The 22,178-nt window shown below is 38.1% G+C and overlaps 1 protein-coding gene across 6 annotated transcripts in view; it reads left to right on the top strand.

Moving 5' to 3' along the window:
* PLEKHA1 (pleckstrin homology domain containing A1) overlaps positions 1 to 22,178 on the top strand; it is a 38,872-nt gene that overhangs the window by 6,032 nt on the left and 10,662 nt on the right. For all 6 annotated transcript variants that reach the window (XM_081863765.1, XM_081863764.1, XM_081863768.1 and 3 more), the window contains exons 2-9: positions 7,008 to 7,168; positions 9,269 to 9,325; positions 11,148 to 11,193; positions 12,920 to 13,017; positions 13,566 to 13,697; positions 14,458 to 14,598; positions 17,387 to 17,455; positions 21,498 to 21,562. In XM_081863765.1, coding sequence (XP_081719891.1) covers positions 7,028 to 7,168; positions 9,269 to 9,325; positions 11,148 to 11,193; positions 12,920 to 13,017; positions 13,566 to 13,697; positions 14,458 to 14,598; positions 17,387 to 17,455; positions 21,498 to 21,562 — 749 coding nt within the window. In that variant the 5' untranslated portion in view covers positions 7,008 to 7,027. The remainder of the gene's footprint in view (positions 1 to 7,007; positions 7,169 to 9,268; positions 9,326 to 11,147; positions 11,194 to 12,919; positions 13,018 to 13,565; positions 13,698 to 14,457; positions 14,599 to 17,386; positions 17,456 to 21,497; positions 21,563 to 22,178) is intronic.

Genomic DNA, 22,178 nt, shown 5'->3' with positions numbered 1-22,178 from the left:
TAGATATACTTCCTTAAGGAAGATGCAGAAACATCAGGGCTGTGTAGGTGTCTAATTTTTCAAAGACCAATATACAATCAAGGCATTTCATGGAGAGAGTAAGAATCTACAGTAGTTCTGACAGTTTAAGCTCCAGACAGCTTCAGAAAATTGTTGACTTGATGCATTTTCCTCAGGTCTAAAATAAATGTATTTGGCTAATCTATGTGAAATACCTATTGTTTTGAGGGAAATAGTTTAGTTCGTAATACTTAAAATCAATTTCTATAAGATACTAATGACTTTTCAGATTTGTCACATTCCAATATGTTCTTCTTAATCTTCTGTTTTAGTCTTCTGTTAGTCTAATTATTTTTAGTGTATTTTAATTTGTTTATTTTTATGTTGCTCATCACCTTGAGGATCCTTGTTGGGTAAAATGGTAAGATATAAATGCCTTTGATGTATTGACAAGAATTAGGGTGGAAAAATTCCAAGCATTTGGATGACTAGGATCCTAAAAATTGGGGCTGATGTCTAGAGTGGCTGGCGAAACCCAGCCAGATGGGTGGGGTATAAATATTATATGTTATATTATTATTATTATTGAAATAGGGAGCATTTTCTCTCCTAAGATATTTAGGGTGTGACTTTTATGACAGAGATCTATTGGTAGAAGGTTCAATTTTATTGACACTGGGTGATATTTAGCTAGATAATGGATCAGAATAGGTGCATTGAAATCAATAGACTGAAGTTATTCAATTTGAACTCAGTTGGTCTGCTGTGGGTATGACTAATGTTGAATATTGTCGCCCTCTAAAATGGTATTTTAAGCATTTGAAAACTAGGCACAGTGCATATCTTCAGAAGCTTATGTATGCTAACGTCCATAGTTATTGAACTTTTCCTTGTACTGTGTTCCTTTTGGACAGTTTTCATCTTTGCATCTCTTTAGCCTTTCAAATTCAAAATCCTTCTTGAATGTAGTGCCAAAAAAATCAAATGGTGTCTTTTAAACACAGGCTACAACCCCACACAGAGTTAAGTGTGCTCAAACCCCTTCCCCGCCCCCCATGGGCACTTAATTCTGCATTGATACAGAAGTTGACCAGTGAAAAGTTCATTTAGACTTGTGAAGTGTGTCAGTTGCTTAGTCAATCTACTCATCTAGTGAAATGTTTTGTGAAGCCAAGAATGCAGCTATTTATGCAGTGAGCATTTTCTATTAGCATCACTATGTTTTCAGATAGCAACGGCAAGAGTGAAGGGCCCTTGATCCGAAGCTACAGAAGTATGTGGTGTGATATATCTATATGCCACATGAACCCCCCCCTTTGTCTATCTTCATTTAGAAACAGATGCCTGCTTGTCTGCTTTGTAACAACATTTAAAACTAACACCTGTTTTTTAAATAGTGGCTGTGTGTTTCTTCACTAAATTGAAAACCAAGTGTGTGTTTAGACTATCCTTGTGGCTTCAAACAAAAGCTAGTGAGAATTGTTTCCCCCTCTTTTATTACTGACACTTGCATAACCTTGTGATAGATAATAATTAGTAACTTGTCTTTATGGACATGTATTACAATACTAATAAAATAATTTTAAATATTTCATCACCCTAAGACATGATTGCCCTATATTTGATCCATCAGGTGGTTAACCCTGGTTATAGTATTACTTAATATGCCTTTTGTGATATGTTAGCTCCCTAGTGTATGTAGCATTGAACTTTTGTGTTATAGCATTGTATTGTATTTAGTTTGCTTCCCACTAAGCAGGACTTTGAGTTTAGCATCAAGCCAATCTGGATCCAGAATAAATTATTCTAATTGAATTTGGATGTGTTTATTTACTGTGTTAATTTTAGTTTACAGAATTCAGTTTGTCAGACAGTTTGAAATTATTTGAACAGTATTGGGTGTGCACGGGGCAAAGTATTATGGAAATGGAAAAACAGCCTGCTTTGGGATGGTTGTGATGGGAGGTAGATTAAATGTTGAAAATCACTTAACTTTTCATCTGTCTTTTTGTGAAACCAAAGGAGTGGTTGGAAGAGCAGTGAACATAGATGAGCTAGTGTTGTGGCTTTTGGTTTGTTTGTTTTTTGGACTCGTTGCTGAAAGCTTGAATTCTGTTCTTCCAACCTTTGCAAGAGTGCTCAGGTCCAGAAGTGCACTTTTGATGTTAATATACTTGCATATACTGTGTTGGCCCTCAAAAGTTAAGTGGCAGGAATGTAGCTTCTGCAAAAGATTAGCAATAATTCCAGACTCAGCTCTTTGTGATAGAAATCATGCTACAGTTATTACTCCTCCTAGTTCTTATCAGCTTGGGAGGCTAATGTGCATTTTGCTTTGCATCTTCCTTAGAAGTGGCCAAGCAGGAAGCACATTGTGACTCATAACTGTCTTGAACATTGGCAGAAGGTGATAATTTAGTAGCAGAAGGGATAAAAACTAATTTTGAATTTAAAAACTAAAGCAGATTCTTAAAAAAACACACCAAGTAAGTAAAAGCCTGGCTAAACAGAAGTGAAGAACCTATGGCCCTTCAGATATTCTTCTGGAAAATATCCTCCAGTATCTTACCAGGATCATTCACATGGTGATCTTTAAGAGAACTTATTCTCTTATTTTGGGACTCGGGTGGCGCTGTGGGTAAAACCTCAGCGCCTAGGACTTGCTGATCGTATGGTCGGTGGTTCGAATCCCCGCGGCGGGGTGAGCTCCCATTGTTCGGTCCCAGCTCCTGTCCACCTAGCAGTTCAAAAGCACTCTTAAGTGCAAGTAGATAAATAGGTACCGCTTTATAGTGGGAAGGTAAACGGCGTTTCCGTGTGCTGCACTGGTGCAGGCTCACCAGAGCAGCTTTGTCACGCTGGCCACGTGACCCGGAAATGTCTCCAGACAGCGCTGGCCCCCGGCCTCTTAAGCGAGATGGGCACGCAACCCTAGAGTCGGACACAACTGGCCCGTACGGGCAGGGGTACCTTTACCTTTACCTTTATAGAATTTAGTTACCTGACCTATGCAATTTGTTCAGCTCTCAGATTATGAATCTTAACGACTTTTCAAGGATATATTCTACTCATCTCATGGAGGAAAAGATTCTTAGCTCAGTAATTTCTTGAAAGTTCTACACATAGTAAATTCACATGTTTTCTCAGAAGTCCACTGTTCTTTGTTGCTGCTAGATAAATGTGCATTAACCATTAAATAATTAGGATTTTAGCATTAGCTTTCAGTTAGTGATAGCCCTTAAAATCCTTAAATGTGTATTGAAAACTAAATAGAAATCTAAGTTTATGTAACTTAGATGTGCTGCGGAATTATATGACTAAACATTTTTTAGTTATGTTCCTAGGTTGTGTTTGTTTTGTTACATTATAGCCGCCACTTTACACGGATTCTTATTAAGAAAATGTATGACCTATAACATGGGAAATTTGGTTTAAATCAGTTCTTTTTTTAAAAAAATGGCTGTTCTTAAGACTGAAGTTCTTCTAACTTCCCAGATCTTGTGTATGGGATATACGTTCAAATCTCAGCTCCCGGACCTCTCCATTTTGGAATGCTTTGGCTCCTGAACACTGAAAACCTGGAAGTAAATGCTCCAGTTTCCAAACGTCTGTCACAGCTTCTGCTTGAGTGCAGGAAGATCTTGAAGCCAATTGGAAGCTGTGCCACGGTTGTCGAACATTTCGGAAGCCAAACAGACTTCTGAAATGGATTATGTTCGACAACCGAGGTTTTGACTGTACTTCCTAGTCAGCACATTAATACTGAGCCCCTGAGATCTATGTAACTATGTTTTGGTTTCAGTAAATGGCAAGCAGAAGAAACTTGACTGTGCTGTTGTGAGGGCTGGATAAATCTGGGATATCTGGCAATTACATACAGTGGTGCCTCGCAAGACGAAATTAATCCATTCCGTGAGGCTCTTTGTATAGCGTTTTTTTCGTCTTGCGAAGCAAGCCCATTGACAGCTTAGCGGATTAGCGCTATTAGCGGTTTAGCGGCTTTTAGCGGATCAGCTGATAAGCAGCTTAGCGGCTTAGGAAAAGGGGGAAAAAGGGGGGGAAACCCTCAGGAACTCGCAAGACATTTTGTCTTGCGAAGCAAGCCCATAGGGAAATTCGTTTTGCGAAGCGCCTCCAAAATGGAAAACCCTTTCGTCTAGCGGGTTTTCCGTCTTGCGAGGCGTTTGTCTTGCGGGGCACCACTGTACACTACCCAAAATAAAGGCCGTAGAAGTCTGGCCCTGAGTAATAAAATAAAAACTAACTTTTTTCTGGGCCACAAACCTATAGATTTTATACAGAGAATATTAGCTAGTATATGACCCTGGCTAATTTGACAGAATTCCCAAACGTAGGTATGATGCCTTGCTTCATATTGGAGTGAAAATAAAACTAGCTCAAATTTTTGGCTGCTTGGATGTGGTATAGGTAGTAAAGGAAACCTGTCAGATATTAACTTTAGAATCTAATGGCTGAATATGTGTCCATGCTTGCTTTGTCCTAGAAGATCTGGAGTATGCAAAGTATTTGTTGGTTATCCTTATACCAATACGCTCTCTTTCTCTCTCTTTCTGCTTGTTCTCAATAACATTGTTTCTGTCTATGGCTCCAAGGCATTGTGGTGAAATATTGTAACATGTTCTGACAAATGGTATAATTATAACTCCACAGTCCACTGCATTCAGGATTGAGTGGTGTTAAGACATCTCAAAAGTTTGAATGTAGTTCATATTGTCTGTGAGATTATATATCCTCATTTGCATCATTGTTTAAATATTTTTATTAACTTGCTACATGTGTACTTCCTCACTTTTAAACAAATGATACAAGAGCTTAGCAGTGAGTTATTAAAACAAAATACAATTGGCATGAACACACACTTAAAATGGATACCAGCTTTCATGAAATATTTCAGGCAGTATAAACATTTTGTATTTGGACTGAGAGCCATACATTTTTGTAGAGCCAAATGTGGAGAGCAGTGTTAGAAACTCAGATATATAATCTAATTGTCATAAACCAAGGTTATGGTTACCACAATGGAATGTCTCAGCACCTTTTATTTTTGCAATGGAGATTAATACAATTATGATTATTGGTTTTTCTACCGCTTTATATTTTTAAGAACAAATTAAAGCATCAGGTAAAACAATCCAGAATAAAACAAATTGAAGCTTCAAGGAAAATATTTCCGATTGTTCTCTAAGTGACATTTTGCTTTCCCTAGTTGCCAGCCTGGCATCCAGAGATCTCCACGTGGTTGGAATTGGATCTGTACCAGTCGCAAAATACACCTGGGGCTTGGCTAATTTCTAATACTGGTGGAGAGTTGCATTGCCCTAATTTGTGATGCCCTTAGGCTGTTGAGATTTACTCTGTTTTTCAGTTTATCAACAAGCTTAATAGAAGTGCCAGTGGTCCCTATCAACTAGGATAACATGTGGAAAGATCCATTGTGGCCGAATCTGCAGTACATTTGCCTTAAGCTCCAGTCATTTGCTTTAAAGCAAGTTGTACCAAGACTGTGTGGTACAGTCTGTGTGGTCTTTTTTATTAACCACAATAAGTCTATGTGGTTTTTTTTAAAATTACATTTATATACCATCTTTTTCTTCGCAGGAGCTCAAGGTGGTGTACATAGGTCTCCTCCCCATTTCACCCATACAACAACCCTGTGAGGTGGCTTAGACTAAGGGATGGTGACTGGGCCAAGGTTAACCAGTCAGTTTCATGGGTGTGTGGGGATTTGAACCTTGGTCTTCCAGGTCATAGCCCAACACTTAGATTGAGCCTATAATATTCCTTATAATATTGTAACAGTTATTTTTTTTAAAAAAATGCTGTATCTGTGCCAGAAGGGCTCACTTAACACAATTATACTTAATTGAAAGCTTAGAGGATAAGAAGACCAAACAAACAATAATTAAAAGTAATCAAGCATTCAAATATGTCACCCTCATTTCCTTATCCCTAATTCACCTGCCTCACCTCTTCCTTCCTCTCCAGTATTTATTTATTTATTTATTAGTATTCATTCCCTTTGTATGAGGTTTAAAACTCCAAAAAAATAAATAAACATAAATTGAATATAGAAACTTCATATAACACTCACATGCAACACATTGCCGATGAACCAAGTCTGCAACTGCTCTTGTGGAAAGGGTTTAAACCCCAGCATATTTTTTGAAAGAATGATTTAGCACAATTATATCTTAATAATTAATATATTCTAGAAACTGAATAAATCCACTATTGTTGTTTTATATACCCTGGTTGAAAGGGTCTTGGTAGTACTTGAAGCATGCAATTCTAATTACCGTATGTGAGGACTGTAAGTTTTAACATTATTCAGGCTTCTGAGTGTAATGTACCGTATTGGCCTGAATATAAGCCTCACTTTTCCCCCAAATTCTGACCAGGAAAAGTTAAAGTGTGGCTAATATTCGTGACCTTACGGTATGCAGCCAGGAGCACTGGGCAAAGAGCACCAGAAGTGCGGCAAAGTGGCGTCTGCCCTGCGCATAGTCCCCCATCCTCTCCCCCAAGGCCAGGAAGGGAGAGAGCGAAGAAGTGGAAAGGCAGCCAGCAGTGCAGTGCAGCGCCTCCCCCCCCCCCCCGGCCAGGAGCAGCAAGGAATGGAGCAGCTTATATTTGGGTATTTTTTTATTTTTTTCTCTCCCCCCCCCCCTCAGTCAATTTTAAAGGTGTGGCTTATATTCAGGTATGGCTACTATTTGGGCCAATATGGAAATATTCTCAAGTATCACATCTATTTTGGAATCTCTTGCTGTGCTCTCATGAAAAACAGAGTTTGGGGCAATGTTTAGTGAATCACAATGTTATTTTGTTTTTTAGAAATTTCAGTGGGGATTCCCCCCTGCTTGCTTATTTAAGTATCACCTTTTCCTAAAATAAGCTATGAAAGTACGTTAGATGAAACTAGTAATGAAACAGTATTGATTAGGTGCAGCTAGTAAAGCAAACATTTGCTACTCTTTGTTTTGCAGTGTAATGTCCAAATTCAGAAATGCCTTATGTGGATCGTCAAAATCGTATTTGTGGTTTTCTAGACATTGAAGAAAATGAAAATAGTGGAAAGTTTTTGCGGAGATACTTCATACTGGACACAAGAGAAGATAATTTGGTATGGTACATGGATAATCCACAGGTAAAAACATTTCAGGATACTTTTAAATGTGTGTGCTTTTAAATAATATGAGATTGAATTGAGCTGGAAGATTTCAAGGAAAAATTCTGCAAGTATTGACGTGCCTTTCAACTTTGTGCAGATACATATTATGTTAAATTCTCATTTTGCCCTGTGATTCCATCTTCATGGGTCAAATGATTTACCATTTGAAATTTGGATACCTTGGGCTACGGTCCTAGACACATTTGTTTGAAGATAAAACTGAGACCCAAATAATTGAGGTGTGAAGACTGTGATTGAATGCTGATGGTCAGCAGGTGGCAGGTTCTGGGCTAAATTTGTACCTGAGGTTTGTCATCCAGTCCACAGTTGACATCCAAGAGACAAAAGATGGAATGGGAAGTAGACTTGTTTATAGATCTTGGCAAGCATTTCAGTGGTGGTGCTTTGGCCCACCAGCCCCAACTTCCTTTTCAGAGTGGCTCTTGGGCAGTTGTTTGACTAGGTTTATAGGCTGTACAGTGGTACCTCGGGTTACAGACGCTTCAGGTTACAGACTCTTCAGGTTACAGACTCCGCTAACCCAGAAATAGTACCTTGGGTTAAGAACTTTGCTTCAGGATGAGAATAGAAATCACGCAGTGGCGGTGCAGCGGCAGCCCCCATGAGCTAAAATGGTACCTCAGGTTAAGAACAGTTTCAGGTTAAGAACGGACCTCCAGAACAAATTAAGTTCTTAACCCAAGGTACCACTGTAATCTAGGAAAGAAAGACAACTTTGTTGGTATTGTCAGGATTTTCACACTTAAACTTCTAGTTTTCAACTTCAAACTTACTTGAAAATAAAGAATTGGCTGGCTCAGTGCCAGATGATGTCTGGGTGAAAACAAAGGAAGTTTACCTGGTTACTTAGGTACATTTGACATGTGTCAATTTAAGGGCTGAGCCATTGTGCCCATTTTGTAAGAATCTTTGGATTTTACTGGATTCAATCAGAATGAAAGAGTTATTAACTATATTGAGCCCCATGAGAAAACTCATGGAAATCAGTGGAGCACTTCTGCAAAAGATGCAAAATACCATTTGGTCCTAAATTAGAGACACCTGATTTATGTGGCAACAGTACTTCGATTTTGGTGTGTGTTAGTGTGTATATGAGTCACAGCACCTGAAATACATTGTAATAATCAAGAGCCAGTAGGAGACTAGTTATGCTAAGGATAAGCCTTTAAACTGATGCTAGCAAGCTGTTTTAGTGTAGGAGTTTATTTTAAAATAACAAAACACAATGGTGGCAGCATTCTGTTACACAGAAGGTGCTGCTGGGCCGGATAATTACATTATAGAGATTTCTACCCCACCCTTCAAACAGGTTGCCAGGATTATTTTCAAATTAGAGAAATTAGCAAAATCTAGAAAGGGTAAAAGCACCAGCCAGAAGAAAAACCTGCTTAAATTAAAAATAAAATAAAATAAGCTAAAATATAGGAGGAGGTGGAATGTTCAGATTCATGAAACAAGTGCAATTAAGGGAGTTGTTTCCAAAAACAAGCAGGATTAAGCTGGCTGGCGTAATTGGGTATAACACAGAGGGAAGAATGAAAAAGGAATTGCAATTACTAGTTCTTAGAATATTTTGTTCTATGTGGATTTCAAGCTTTTGAACAAAGCCTCAGAGCTTTTCTGAAAGCTGTATTTGGTGTGCATGTCTACTTGCTAGTAGGCCTGGGCGATGTATCAATACATCGTCCAGGATTGGTTTGAGGACCAGAGCATGATGGTGCCTTCACCCAGCAGTATATCATGGGTGGAACTTGCCTGCCGCCCAGCTCCTTACCTTCCTTCTCCAGCTGCCTCTTTCGTCCCTGTGCCAGGTGCTGACAGTGGTAGGAGTGGTGGCGGTTTCACCCCAGCACCTCATGGGACTGGGGGCAATGCTCCTCCCTCCGTGATGGAGGGAGATCTTTCTAATAATGCTCAAATAGATAAGAACATGTTAGAAAAATATTCTATCTTTTGAATGGTTTTTTTTTAATGCGATGGTTTGAAAATTTGGGCATATATTGTCTTAATTGATAGCACTGCACAATAAAATAAAAACTATTTTCTTGACTACAGAACCTTCCCTCTGGATCTCCGCCAGTTGGAGCCATTAAACTTACCTACATTTCAAAGGTATGTATGTGTTCCTCTAAAGATTGAATTTCCAAATTCATAACACACTTTGAAAGGAATTGAGATGTGAGTAACTTCTTTAACATGTAGCTAGTAAATGTGATTCTTTCTTTTGGCTATTGTTTCTGAGAACATTGGAAAGAAAGAATGCAAAGTCAGAATTCTGAAAATAGTTGCAGTACTTTGGGTAGTGTTTGTACACGTGCATATGTCATGTTGAGCCCATTTTTACTTATGGTTTCTGAACAAGCCAATAAACCCCTGTCTATAGTTGTCTTGTTTTGATGAACCATAGTTAAAAACTACATAGGTTTTCAAGAAGTGGATGTACCTCCAATCAGTTGTTCAAAAGTCTGCTGCTGCTTTTCTCCTTGCAGCCACTCCAGAGGAGAGAGGGGGGTCCATGAGCCTATGAGTCTTAGGCTCATTCATGTAGGACTAGGTCATAGTTTATTGTTAATGTCTGAATTCAGTATTTTCTCTGAAAGTAAATAATGTAGATGAAAGCTTGTCTGCTGGAGTATGAGTGAAACTAGTGTGATGGGAAGAGAGTGCAGAGTGTGTGGACAGCTTTGATATAATTGTATTTTGAGTATTTGTATCCCACAGTCAGACTATTTATAATCTTATTTACTTTGGGGGTGGGGTTCTTTGTGGAAAAGACCTCAGTACACAAAACAAGCATTTAATGTTTGTTTTTAGTCTCTGATATATTTTCTATAGTTTTACAACTTGGTAAATATCCTTAGGGGAAAAAAGCAGGCAATAGGGAATAAATGAATTCATTACATCTACTTCAAATCACTGATTTACTATTCAAAGGTTGTATTAATATATGTGGAAGCATTTTTGCTGCATTTCAGTGCAATATCAAAAAGAAACTACCTTCTGGGTAAATATTGGAAAAATAAATTTAAATGTTGTGAAACATGAAACATTGCAATACTTAGTGCAGAAATGCCAAGTTCTTAGCTCCTTGTACATACTGGTAAGGCCTTTACTCTAAAGATCTCTGATTCCCTTGCTTCCAGCCTGTTTTGGATTTCTCAGCCTTTTTCACTACACAAAATGCACAAACATTTGTTACAGAACCAAGGAAGAAACCAGTATGTGAAAAACGAGTTGAAAAAGAGTTGAAAAGCCACTATCTATTTTTTGGAAGTCTAAGAGTTCAGAATCAGGAGCTTTAATACATTAAGAAAAATGCTGATACAAAAAAATACTTTTTTCATGTTTATATTTGTGCCTTATGTGGGCTTGTTAATTTGTTTATTATTATATTTTCAAATTTATTGTATAAACTGCTCTTTGATTTTTATGAAGAGTGGTATACAAATGAAATAATAATAAATGCCATTTTTTCAGTCTCATCAGTAAGCCCACAAAAGTAACTTGCCTGCAAAGTTTTTTTACTAGCCTGCTAAGGAAGCAGAAGAAAGGAAGTTCTATGCTTGGTGGGTAGCATGGCAACACAGGCTACTAGCCTCTTTGCCGATCAGTAAAGAAAATTGTTCCCACCCCCCCAATCTGCCATGGTAGGATTGATATGTTAAAGTAAATATGTTTAGTTTGGATAATATTACATGTGTTTCCATTCTTTGCAGGCCCCACACTTTGCATGTTACCTTTACCACAGAAATAATCCATTTCTAGAGTCCTTTGTAGAGATGACATAGCTCACTGGTGTTTTATGTGGATCTGTGTACTAGTGTAATGTGTGTGTTTGTAATCAACACACAAATCAAGGTGTATTGTAAGGAATTTTTATGTTGTACATGATAAATTTTATTATGGTAATGCATATAACTGTCATTTTTTTTAGGTTAGTGATGCAACTAAACTGAGGCCAAAGGCAGAATTCTGCTTTGGTAAGTTGTAGTAGACTGCATAAATGTTGTTGTTGTTGTTAACTGCAACCAGGATATGTTCTGCCCATTACTTATCAAATACAAGTGGAAATATCTATTTGGAATTCAAGTTAATTCATTTTTAAGGTTTCCTTCTAATTTAAAGAAGAAAAGTTATTCCTTTTTATAGATTAGATATTGGCAGTATCTAAATTAGCAAAATACAGCAACAAGTGGCAGTTACCAATGGTATATTTAATAATTGGATAATTAAAACATTGTTTCTGTATTTGTTTTGACAAAATTAACTATTAATCAACACTTCATATGTTGTAAAATATTTATTTTTTCCCCTTTCTCATGTTGTGGACCATTATATACACTGGACTTTATACAGCAAAAACAGAAAGAATGAGAGTCATGTTTTAATACACATCGGTATTAACAATGCCTGCTAATTTGTTATTTGCAGTGAGTTTAACATGCATCTAGTGATTAAGCAAAGCCTAGATGGCCATGTTAGCATATGCAACAAATTATAAGAATGGCTACAGGCATGGCTTCTTATGGAGCTATTGCTTGTAGTGTTGCCATAGGCTATGTCCAACTGTGGGATCCCAATAGCACTAAGTATCTGACTATGTGGTGAGGCCATTTTTACTTATCTTTCTGTTTGTTCAGAATTATGATCTACTACAGAAGCATAGTAAACATAACCTCCTTGCATATCAGAGTACTCCTGACAACTAGCTTCCTATATGTGTTGCTTACACTTCATGACATGATGAAAGGAGGTGGCCATGTGGCAAAAAGATTCTCAAATATTTAATATAAAGGAAGAGTCTTTGTGTGGGTTATTTGAGCTCTAATGCTTTTTCTGTACTCTGTTACACACACAAAGGAATTGTGACAATATAGCACTAGCTAAGAGAATCCATATGATTACCAATCACTAGGAAATTACTTGCAGATTTAAATATGCAATAAAAATGGCAGAAACCAGCTCAACAGATGTTGCTTGTTCATTCATATAAATTCTTTGTCTATGGCCATACTTTCCTGAACACGCCCGATCTCATCTGATCTTGGAAGCTAAGCAGGCTCAGGCCTGGTCAGTACTTGGCTGGGAGACCTCCTGGGAATACTGGGTGCTGTAGGCTCCCCCCCTTAAAAAAACAAACAAAATAAATAAATAAATTCTGTGTATATCAGGATATGGCATACACATTTTCTTGCTTTAAAAGTCCTGTTGGTTTTTCCTTCTACCTCAACAGCATTTAAACACTAATTTTAGATTTGAAGCACCTATTGTAAGTGTTGGGTCCTACGCATTTTTATAAATAAAAGTCTGTTTAAAAGGACAAATTACTTCTGGTGTTTTCAAACCAGAATAGGATTATTCTTTTTGTATTTCCCCCTCCCATCATACAGGTGTGTTGGTTCAGCAAGGGCGTTGGGTCAGTACTTATTTGGAAAGTTAGAGAAGGGGTGTGTGTATTAGGAGATAGGAGAACCAGGAATACATGCATCACTCCCCACCTCCTGCATCTAGAGCTATATATAAACAAAACAGAATTATTTAAGACAGATGAGTATATACTATTAAAGCATTGAACTTGGGTTTTATAGCTTTGGGATAAGGAGTAGTGTACCCAATCTGACTTTGAGCTTTGTTACAATGCCTAGAAAAAGAACAACATAGTATTTTTTTTAGTTAACGAAGTCCATTCCTCCTGTCTCTTGACAGTCATGAATGCAGGGATGAGGAAATACTTCCTACAAGCCAATGATCAGCAAGACTTAGTTGAATGGGTGAATGTCCTGAACAAAGCTACCAAAATCACAGTAAGTAATTATTTGTGGATGGTAGAGTCATTCTACATAGACTTCCACTATACTTGGACAAACACAGCAACAGTATGTTTGGTTTTCTATGTCATTTTCAGGTAGATCTAGTGCTTACCCTGCCTCCAAAAATATATTTTTTTTAAAAAAATGGTCATAACTAGTAAAACATTATGGCCAAAATTGAGACGGTGTAGAAAGGAAGGGACACTGCAAAAGGTACTAGAAACAGAAATCAAATTCCTGCTTTTGAATGTCTCAAACTTGGAGAATGCAGGTCAAAGCATGTAATTTCTACAAATATTTATCTATTTTTCCTGTATGGAGCAGATGGATATTTCGTATTGTTTTTAGATGGTTTTTTTTATGAACACTTTCTAGTATCTTATGTTGATATTGTTTAATTGAATAGCTTACACATTTTGCATTATTGTAACTTGTTTTTGAATGCCTCTGGGATATTTGAAGCGATATATAAGTATACATAATTATACTAAGTTAGAATGGTATTTGCTTGCTCCCCTGTTTATAATGCCTATTATTTTCAGGTACCAAAGCAAACTGATTCACAGTCTCACACTGATAATTCAACACGTCACACTGAAAATGTGGGGTTAAAGAAGCAGATGTCTTACAGGACAGAGATTGTTGGTGGTGTTCCTATAATAACCCCTACTCAGGTAGCAGTGTGCCCTTTTATAACAACTTTTCTAATTATCAGAAGTATTTGGTTATTGGCCATCTATTCCTCCAGTTGATTGATTGCTTGGAGCATGGGATTTCTATTGCCCCCAAATGTTGCCTCTTCTATTGTGATAAATGCATACATTGCTGTGCATGTATAGACATGCTTTTTGTATTGAAATGAGAAGGCTAGTCTTCATATGCAGGAATTTTGTACAGTTGTACCTTGGATGTTGAACGGAATCCGTTCTGGAAGTCCATTCGACTTCTAAAACATTTGAAAACCAAAGCGCGGCTTCTGATTGGCTATAGGAAGCTCCTGCAGCCAATCGGAAGCCACCAAAGCCCAGTCAGATGTTTCGCTTCCGAAAGAACATTCAAAAACTGGAACACTCACTTCTGGGTTTCGATCGTTTGGGAGTCGATTTGTTTGGGAGCCAAGGCATTCGAGATCCAAGGTATGACTGTATATGTGTTCAGGGTGTATATGGGACTACTTAACTTAGAATCAAAATATTATTTTCAATTTTATTTTGCTTAAAACTATGTTTAAATGTAGGTATGTGCATGTATGTACGTATATGTTTGTGTGATAATGTATACATTGTATTTATATATAATAACACACCTATATGAAAATGCTTTTTGAGGTGGAGGGAAACCTGTTTTTACAAACTCCTTATTGCGGAATGAGTAGTGGAGGGGTTGATGATGAATTATAGACCTTACCATTAAGTAGTCTTGTTTTATTTCTAGAAAGAAGAGATAAATGAATGTGGTGAAGGTGATAAAAACTACTTGAAACGGTCCCAAAGCCACCTTCCTTATTTTTCTGCTAAGCACCCCCCAGATAATGCTGTGATTAAAGCTGGCTACTGTGTTAAACAAGGAGCAGTGGTAAGTGACTAAGATGCATTTCTGATGTTAATGACTCATTGTTCTATATGATGCTAAAGCAAGAGAGATTTTTTTGCCAATGGAATGAATCTGGTTAAAATTCTTTGGGAAAGAGGGGAAACTCCAGGGCTCTTTGGTAACTTCCAGACCCTGACATTTAGGAGCATCCCAGGTGGGAAACCTCTGGCCTTTGGGCCATATTTGGACCCACGTGGGTTCTGGTTTGGCCCTTAAAGCCATTTCCCTCAAACCATGGCCTTCTGTCCTATTCCTGATGTCACATGTGATGTCAGGTGAGGAGCAGGTGGAGATGGTGGCTGCCAGTGTACAAGTGAGAGCCTTAAAGTGTGCTCACAATTGTGTAATGACAAAGAAGGCTTTCTATCACCACCAGCCAGTTGAGAGGGAGGGCAAGACAGCAGGGATTGGCTGCATACAGCTAATCTTAGTAGGAAGAAAACCTTGAAGTTGGCATCGAGCAGGGCTCTTTGTAAGCCCCATTCTCCTTGCAAAGAACCCTGCTCAGCACTATGAAGCACCAACGACCAACTGATAAGTACAGTGGTACCTCACAACTCGAACATAATCCATTCCGGAAGACCGTTCAACTTCCAAAATATTTGAGTTCCGAGGCATGGCTTCCGATTGGCTGACAGCTAGGTTTCTGCACAGGGGAAGCCACTTCGGAAGTTCATGTTCCAAGGAGCGTTCGAAAACAGGAGCACTTCTGGGTTTTTGGCATTCTGGAGATGAAACATTTGAGAACAGAGCTGTTTGAGGTACCACTATACTTCAAAGCACCCCGCAGGGCACTTTTCATATCCTTTGTGGCAGTCCCAGTTATTGTGTGGACATCAGAGTGCATCATCGCCGGATGCCATGTGATGTAACAGATAGCTGATCCACTCGTCAGATTTTGCCTGCAAGCAGTCAGGGAGATAGGGATCTGGTCCACTGGCCAGATTCAATTCCCCACCACTGCAGTAGCATGTGATTTAGTAATGATTTTTAAAGAGAAGTTAACTTAACGGAATGATTTTGTTTGCACTTTAAGAAAAAGGTTTTTGTTTACAGGCTCAGAATCCCATTAGAGGGAAACTGTTTTATGTAATTAATTATTAAATAAAGCCTGGCTGCATTTGCTCAGACACAAGATCAGAAGAATGTTAATAAAAGTATGGCCCCACTCTATCTACTTAAAATTTCCTCTGTATTTTGAGCCTTTAGTATACATCAGACTCACCATGTTAGACCATCATCCACTACCGATACAGCACTATAGCAACACTGAGGCCAAAAAAAAAAAAAAAAAAAAAGCAGCAGGAGCCAGTTTACATCATGATCTGGTGTATATGAGATGGAGCAGCCATAGTATGTAAACAGTATCAAGCTGCCTCAACAATACAATTAGAAGTAGCCTTGACTTTGACTGACTATTGTTTGGAATTGTCCCATTGGTAAAAGATTGCTGGAAGTAACATCAGCTGGAGTAGATGGGCAGCTGCAGTTTGGTTCTGTCATCTTGCTTGGAGTAACCAGAAAGAGAAATCAAAACCTTTCCCAACTTAGAGAGCAACCTGTCAATTACTCCATTTGTAACTGCCTCTTTTCTGGACATGGTGGAAAGACTCACTTTCATTTGCCTCAAGTTCTACTTGTATTTCACTCCCCTATTCAAAACCATTCTCAGCAAATGAAAACAGAGACAACTCTTCCCCAAATGTTACAAGCTACCGTATTTTCTCTCTATAACACACAGATTTTTTCTCCTAAAAAGTAAGGGGAAATGTCTGTGCGTGTTATTGAGCGAATGTGTGGTCCCTGGAGCCGACTGGCGCGAGTGCAGGGGCAAAAATCAGGCAAAAATCAAATCACGTGTCATGGAGGAGGGAAGCCTGAAGAGAGGAAGCTGCTGCTTTCCTGCATTCTGCCTCAGGGTCTTACTGCCCACCATCTTCTGTTTCGTTGCTGTGTTTGCTCAAACGGAACAAAGAGCAGGCAAATCCCCTCCCCTCCAGGCAAGCAGAGGGGAAAGGAAAGGATCGCGCCCTTCCTTCTAATTCCTCTCCGTGCTCTAATGCTTTCTAGGGACTCACAGGCAGCCGGAAAACATGCAGGTGGGAGAGAGAGAGAGAAAGAGAAAGAGAAAGAGAGGGGGGGGGAGGGCTGGCTTGGGTGGGGGGGGGAAACTTTTGCCTTCCTTTCCTCCCTCCCGTTAAATCCCTCTCCTGCATTCTTAGCCAGCTGCTTCTCTGCACACCCCTCTCGTGCTCCTTGTCCCCTCTGTGTTTTTCCTTCCCTCCCCACTTAAAACGTGGTTACAAAGCACTGATCCATATGGACCCTCAGGATCTTTGCATTGGGTCACCCCAAATTCACCATCAGATCACATAGGATGTCCATAGCTACAGCCTGCACCAAAAAAATCACGCACCCACTGTTGCCTGGGGCTGCAATGGTGCAAAAACGTGGTTACAAAGCACAGATCCACAGGGATTCTCAGGATTTTTGCATTGGGTCACCCCAAATTCACCATCAGATCACATGTCTGTGGCCACAGCATGAAGCACAAAAATGATACATCCACTGTTTCATTCAGAATTCCCCCCCTCTTGTTTTCCTCCTCTAAAAACAATATGCGTGTTATGGTTAAGTGCGTGTTATAGAGCGAAAAATACAGTATGCTAAAAAATATGGCTTGGCTATTAAGACTCCCATGAATAAACTGTTTGATGATCCTTAGACTGGAATTATGTTTATTTTATTTTTTATTTTTTACTTTACATAGATGAAGAACTGGAAAAGAAGGTATTTCCAGCTGGATGAAAACACGATAGGATACTTTAAATCTGAACTGGTAGGTGTCCAATTGTGTGTGTCAGATTAACTTTTGAAAACATGTTTTGTACACGCATGATAATGCATAATTGTTGTGCTTCAATTTTCTGATGGGAAACTAGTTTTATTGGAAATGTGACTTGGACATAATTCCTCTTATATATATTTTTGTAAGTTGACAGAACCTGTATGGATATTGTATGTAGTTGGATCATGCTATAATGCTGAGTGCTGAAGATCTGAGAGTGGAATTAATAATTAGTCCATCCCTTTCCCATCCTTTGACCATTATTGGCCCTTATCCTCTGAATTATTTGTTCCTCTCATATATAATAGTTGTACATCTCTAAGCAAAACAATAACCTCTTTCCATTTTCTCCTGTTGCTATGCATACTTTCTCCATTCCAAGTTAAGAATTAAAGTTTTGATTTAAGATGCATCCTTCTTATACATGTAGGCTGGTATGCTTGTAACAGCAGTTTCCCAATGATGCATTATCAGCTTTTTAAAAAATTGTTGAGGGAAGTTTAAAAAGCTACTTGAAGCATCACATTGGGCAGCACTTGAATCTGGCATTAGAAAGACACCTCTCCATACCTTCTCAGGACTGGTTCCAAGATCAATAACCATCTTCCAGTGTTGCCTTCCAGAAAAGCAATTCTATCAACTTAAGAGCTTTCTGTCTTTTGCAGTTATGAGTTGATTAATCCAAAGCTAACTTCTAAATTCAGTAATCTTATTTCATCATGGATCACTGGCTTTTACCACAAGTCAATTTCTCGAGAGTGGGGAAACAAGCACCACTGGTTATCTGCTGTGTTGAAGGTGAATTCACTTCCATATCTATAGGCTACTGATGGTAGAAACTATGTGGCTAGCCAATCAGTTGTCTAAAGAAGTTCATAATTTTCAAGTTGAACAATATTTTTGATAACTATTAAGGTATTGTGGGTACTTCACAGCTTTAGTTTTATGATGAAAGCTATCTTCCATTAAAATAGTAATTGTTAGGTGAAATACAAACTATGTTGCGTTTATTTCTTAAGAGCATGGGAGGAAAGAAAATTGAGTTGCATAGCTCAAGTAAGATTCCATCTACAGCAATGCATGCTCATGAAGAGAATGAAATGTGATACAAAAATGTTTGGTCTTAATTCTTGCTGTATATGTCACTTTAATTAATTTGATCCTTAAAATTCCTAGCAGTCATTAATATTTGATAGCACAGAGAAACTTCTTTGGTGTTACAGATAGGTAGCCGTGTTGGTCTGCCATAGTCAAAACAAAACAAATTCCTTCCAGTAGCACCTTAAAGACCAACTAAGTCAGATCTTGGTATGAGCTTTCGTGTGCATGCACACTTCTTCAGATACACTGAAACAGAAGTTTCCAGACCCTTCTATATAGTGAGAAGGTGGGGAGGGGTATTCCAGAAGGGTCTGGAAACTTCTGTTTCAGTGTATCTGAAGAAGTGTGCATGCACACGAAAGCTCATACCAAGAACTGACTTAGTTGGTCTTTAAGGTGCTACTGGAAGGAATTTGTTTTCTTTGGTGTTGTATGTGGAGAAGGTGTGAAATGTTACTTTACTGTATTAACTTTATATGAGGCTTTTCCTCCAAATAAGTATGCTTTTTGCTTTCCTTTCAATAACCACATGATGGCGCATGAAAAAGGCAGATGAAAGATGTCAAATTGTATGGTTTCAGAAAATGAAAGCAATGTAATTCATCATATTACTCAAACTACAAGCAAGCAATGTAAACCTTTGAACATTTTACCTATTCATTTACTGTACTCCTTCTGTAATTTTAGAAGTTTCCCCTAAATTGTATTCACATATAGTGTACTACTGATGATGTTAAGCTGCTCAGTGGTATCAGAAACTTCATAATCTTTACAACTGATTCAGAAGTCATTACTAATTATTTTTAAATTTAACATGAACATGTCAACTTAGTGATGTTGCTGTACTGTGCTGTCCACTATAAATAACCTAATCAGCATGCATTTAAAATGTATAAATGTAAAGATTGTTTGCTAGCAATCTTCCTGACCTTTGTTATCAACGTGGTTATAAAGTTGCATCAACTTGAAATTGATATAGTCCCTAGGATACCATACTTAATACTTCACATACTGAAAAGAAAGCGGGTTACTTACTGCATGATAAAATATCTGTGGACAAATCTTATATCAAATGCTGGGCTCTGCTATCGAATTTCTTGTGTGAACAAACAGAACTGTGTTCTTTCCCATATATTTTTCTCCCCTTCTTGCTTTGGTTAATGTTTGTTTGTAGTCATGTTAAAAAAGAAATTAAATCACCATAAAGGGCTGATTTTATATCATTAATTTAAATAGGTTTTCCGTTTAATTCAGGGTACTCAACATGGTGCCCTCCAGATATTTATTTAGAAATTAATAAATAAATAAATAATCCAAACAGAATGCATAAAACAATATAAAGCAATTATCAGTAATATACAGATAAAACCAGCAAAACTTCAAAAGCAAATACTGAATTTTATATCTAGATAGACTTGGGTTTTTAAAAAATGTTTTGAGCTGGTGACTAAAATAATGAAGTTGCCTGCTTAAGGAGGGAGTTCTAAAGTTGAGGTCCTGCCACAATGAGAGAGACAGAGACTCCTAACAGATGCAGAACTTGTATGGCCCTTGTAAAAGCGGAAACTCTGCAGATTAAAGCACATTTTTCTACTAAACTGCTTCCAAGCTGTTTAGGGCTTTATATACTAACAGCTAAAACTTGAATTTGTCAGGATACAAGCTCATATTATTTTCTCTTGTCTAGCCCACCATGACATGCAGGCCGTGGCCTGTGTGACTTCTCCTGACTCAGATGTTTTGGAGAAATATAGCTGAAAAACGACTAAACAACAAAATCAATATACTGATGGCACTGTACTTTAAATCTCCTAACATTTTGAAGTCTGACAAAGCGCCATGTCGCCTAACCAGGTTGTGGTGTTTGGTGATGGATAGGTGGGCAGCCTCACCCACTTCAGATCTTGCCCTACAGGGGAGATGGGAAGATAAGGATCTGGCCTGCTGATTGAAACCACTTCCCCATCTCTGACCTCCATAACCATTACCATTCAAGAATGTCTGCAGTTATCTCTTCACTACCTCCCCCACCCCCAAAGGTGTTTTTTTGTGATGGGCCAGTGGTTGCTTCAAACAAACAGCTCCAGGACAGTCTTTAGTTTAGGAGTGGCCAATATCACTGTCTCTTTCAGAGACTTGTAGACAGTAACTCCACTCATCCACAGCCACCTTGACCAGTGGTCTGGTTGATGGGAGTTGAAGTTCAGTAATATCTGGAGAGCACCACACTGCCTATGCAGCTCAAATTAATTTATTTTCAAAACAGATGCAACTTGGCCAACTTCATAATGATTAGTTCTAAGGATATTTGGTTTATTTTTCAAAGCTTTGTATTGTTTCCTTATTTATTACACCATCATGCCTCCCAAAGGAGCCAGAGCAGGAAGCAATGCAATTGAAACAACTAATTGATTGATATTACAGTTAAAGAGACCTAGTTAAAACTACATTAACTGAATATAGTCACTGGCAACGTGTCACTGAATTAAACTCAATTATGCTTGATATAAGGTGTCGGGGTTGAGGGGAGTAAGCAAGGTATCAATAGCATGAACTATAGCATATCTTTGATTATTGTGTCACATTAGTTCTTGCTCACATTGTCAATTGAGAAATTTTTAAAGGTGAATCATTTTGCTGGATGTTGCTGTGTAATGCTAAATATAAATGTAATGCATTTATATTAAGTGATTAGATTCATTTTGGGCCACATCTTTCTATCTGAAATCAACATGGAAATAAACTATCTGGATCACTGAGTTCCTTAACTGGTCAGCAATTTGAAATCAATTTGCTAATCATTTGATTTTGTAAATAAGTCATCTATTTGACTTCCGGGATATAAAATTTGCATTTTGGCATCTCCTTTGGGATGTCTAAGTCCTTGTTTCTTGTGTGCTAAAAATTTTTTATGTACTATCTGTTTTTTCAGGATAAGGAGCCCCTTCGGATTATACCACTGAAAGAGGTTCATAAGGTCCAGGAATGTAAACAAAGGTGAAAATCTAAAGGTCAAACTAAAAAGTTGATGATCTCGCTTCAGTTAGAAAAAGAAAGCCTGCCTGCACATCATTTTATATCATGTCTTAATAAACTCCTCCACTTTCCATTATACTAAAGTCACCCTCTGTGGCAGGCTTTTAGATAGATGTAGTGAGATCTTAAATAGCTGTATTAAACTGAGTTGCTAGTATATCATGATAGAAGATGTGGGTCTCTGAATGAAAGGAGGAATATAAATAGGGGGTGCAATATCCCAATATGTTAAAAAGTTGTTGGTGAGAAAGTTGGTTTTATATGTTTTAGATATTATTTTATTTTTAACTGTATTCTTTTACCACTTCATTGTTGGCCACACTGGACTCCTGTGGGATGAGGGGCAGAATAGAAATTTAATAAAAAGTAATATAACAGGAAATACTCCTTTACTTGAGGATTCTAGTCCTTTGCAAATGAAGAAACAAAATACCGGTTTAAAGACTGGTGGTTTTGTTTTTGTATCTGTGCTAATCACAAATACAAAAGATGAAACTGTGGTTGCTGTGTGTGATGCTATAAAGTGGTTTCCATTATGGTATTGTAAGAAAAAAGTTTTGGGAGTGCCTTCTAAATA

Source organism: Podarcis erhardii, assembly GCF_964252035.2.
Source record: "Podarcis erhardii genome assembly, chromosome: 5".
NCBI classification, from domain to species: domain Eukaryota; kingdom Metazoa; phylum Chordata; class Lepidosauria; order Squamata; family Lacertidae; genus Podarcis; species Podarcis erhardii.
The sequence above is the reverse complement of the archived record's forward strand: the minus strand, read 5'-3'. Positions and strand labels throughout refer to the sequence as shown.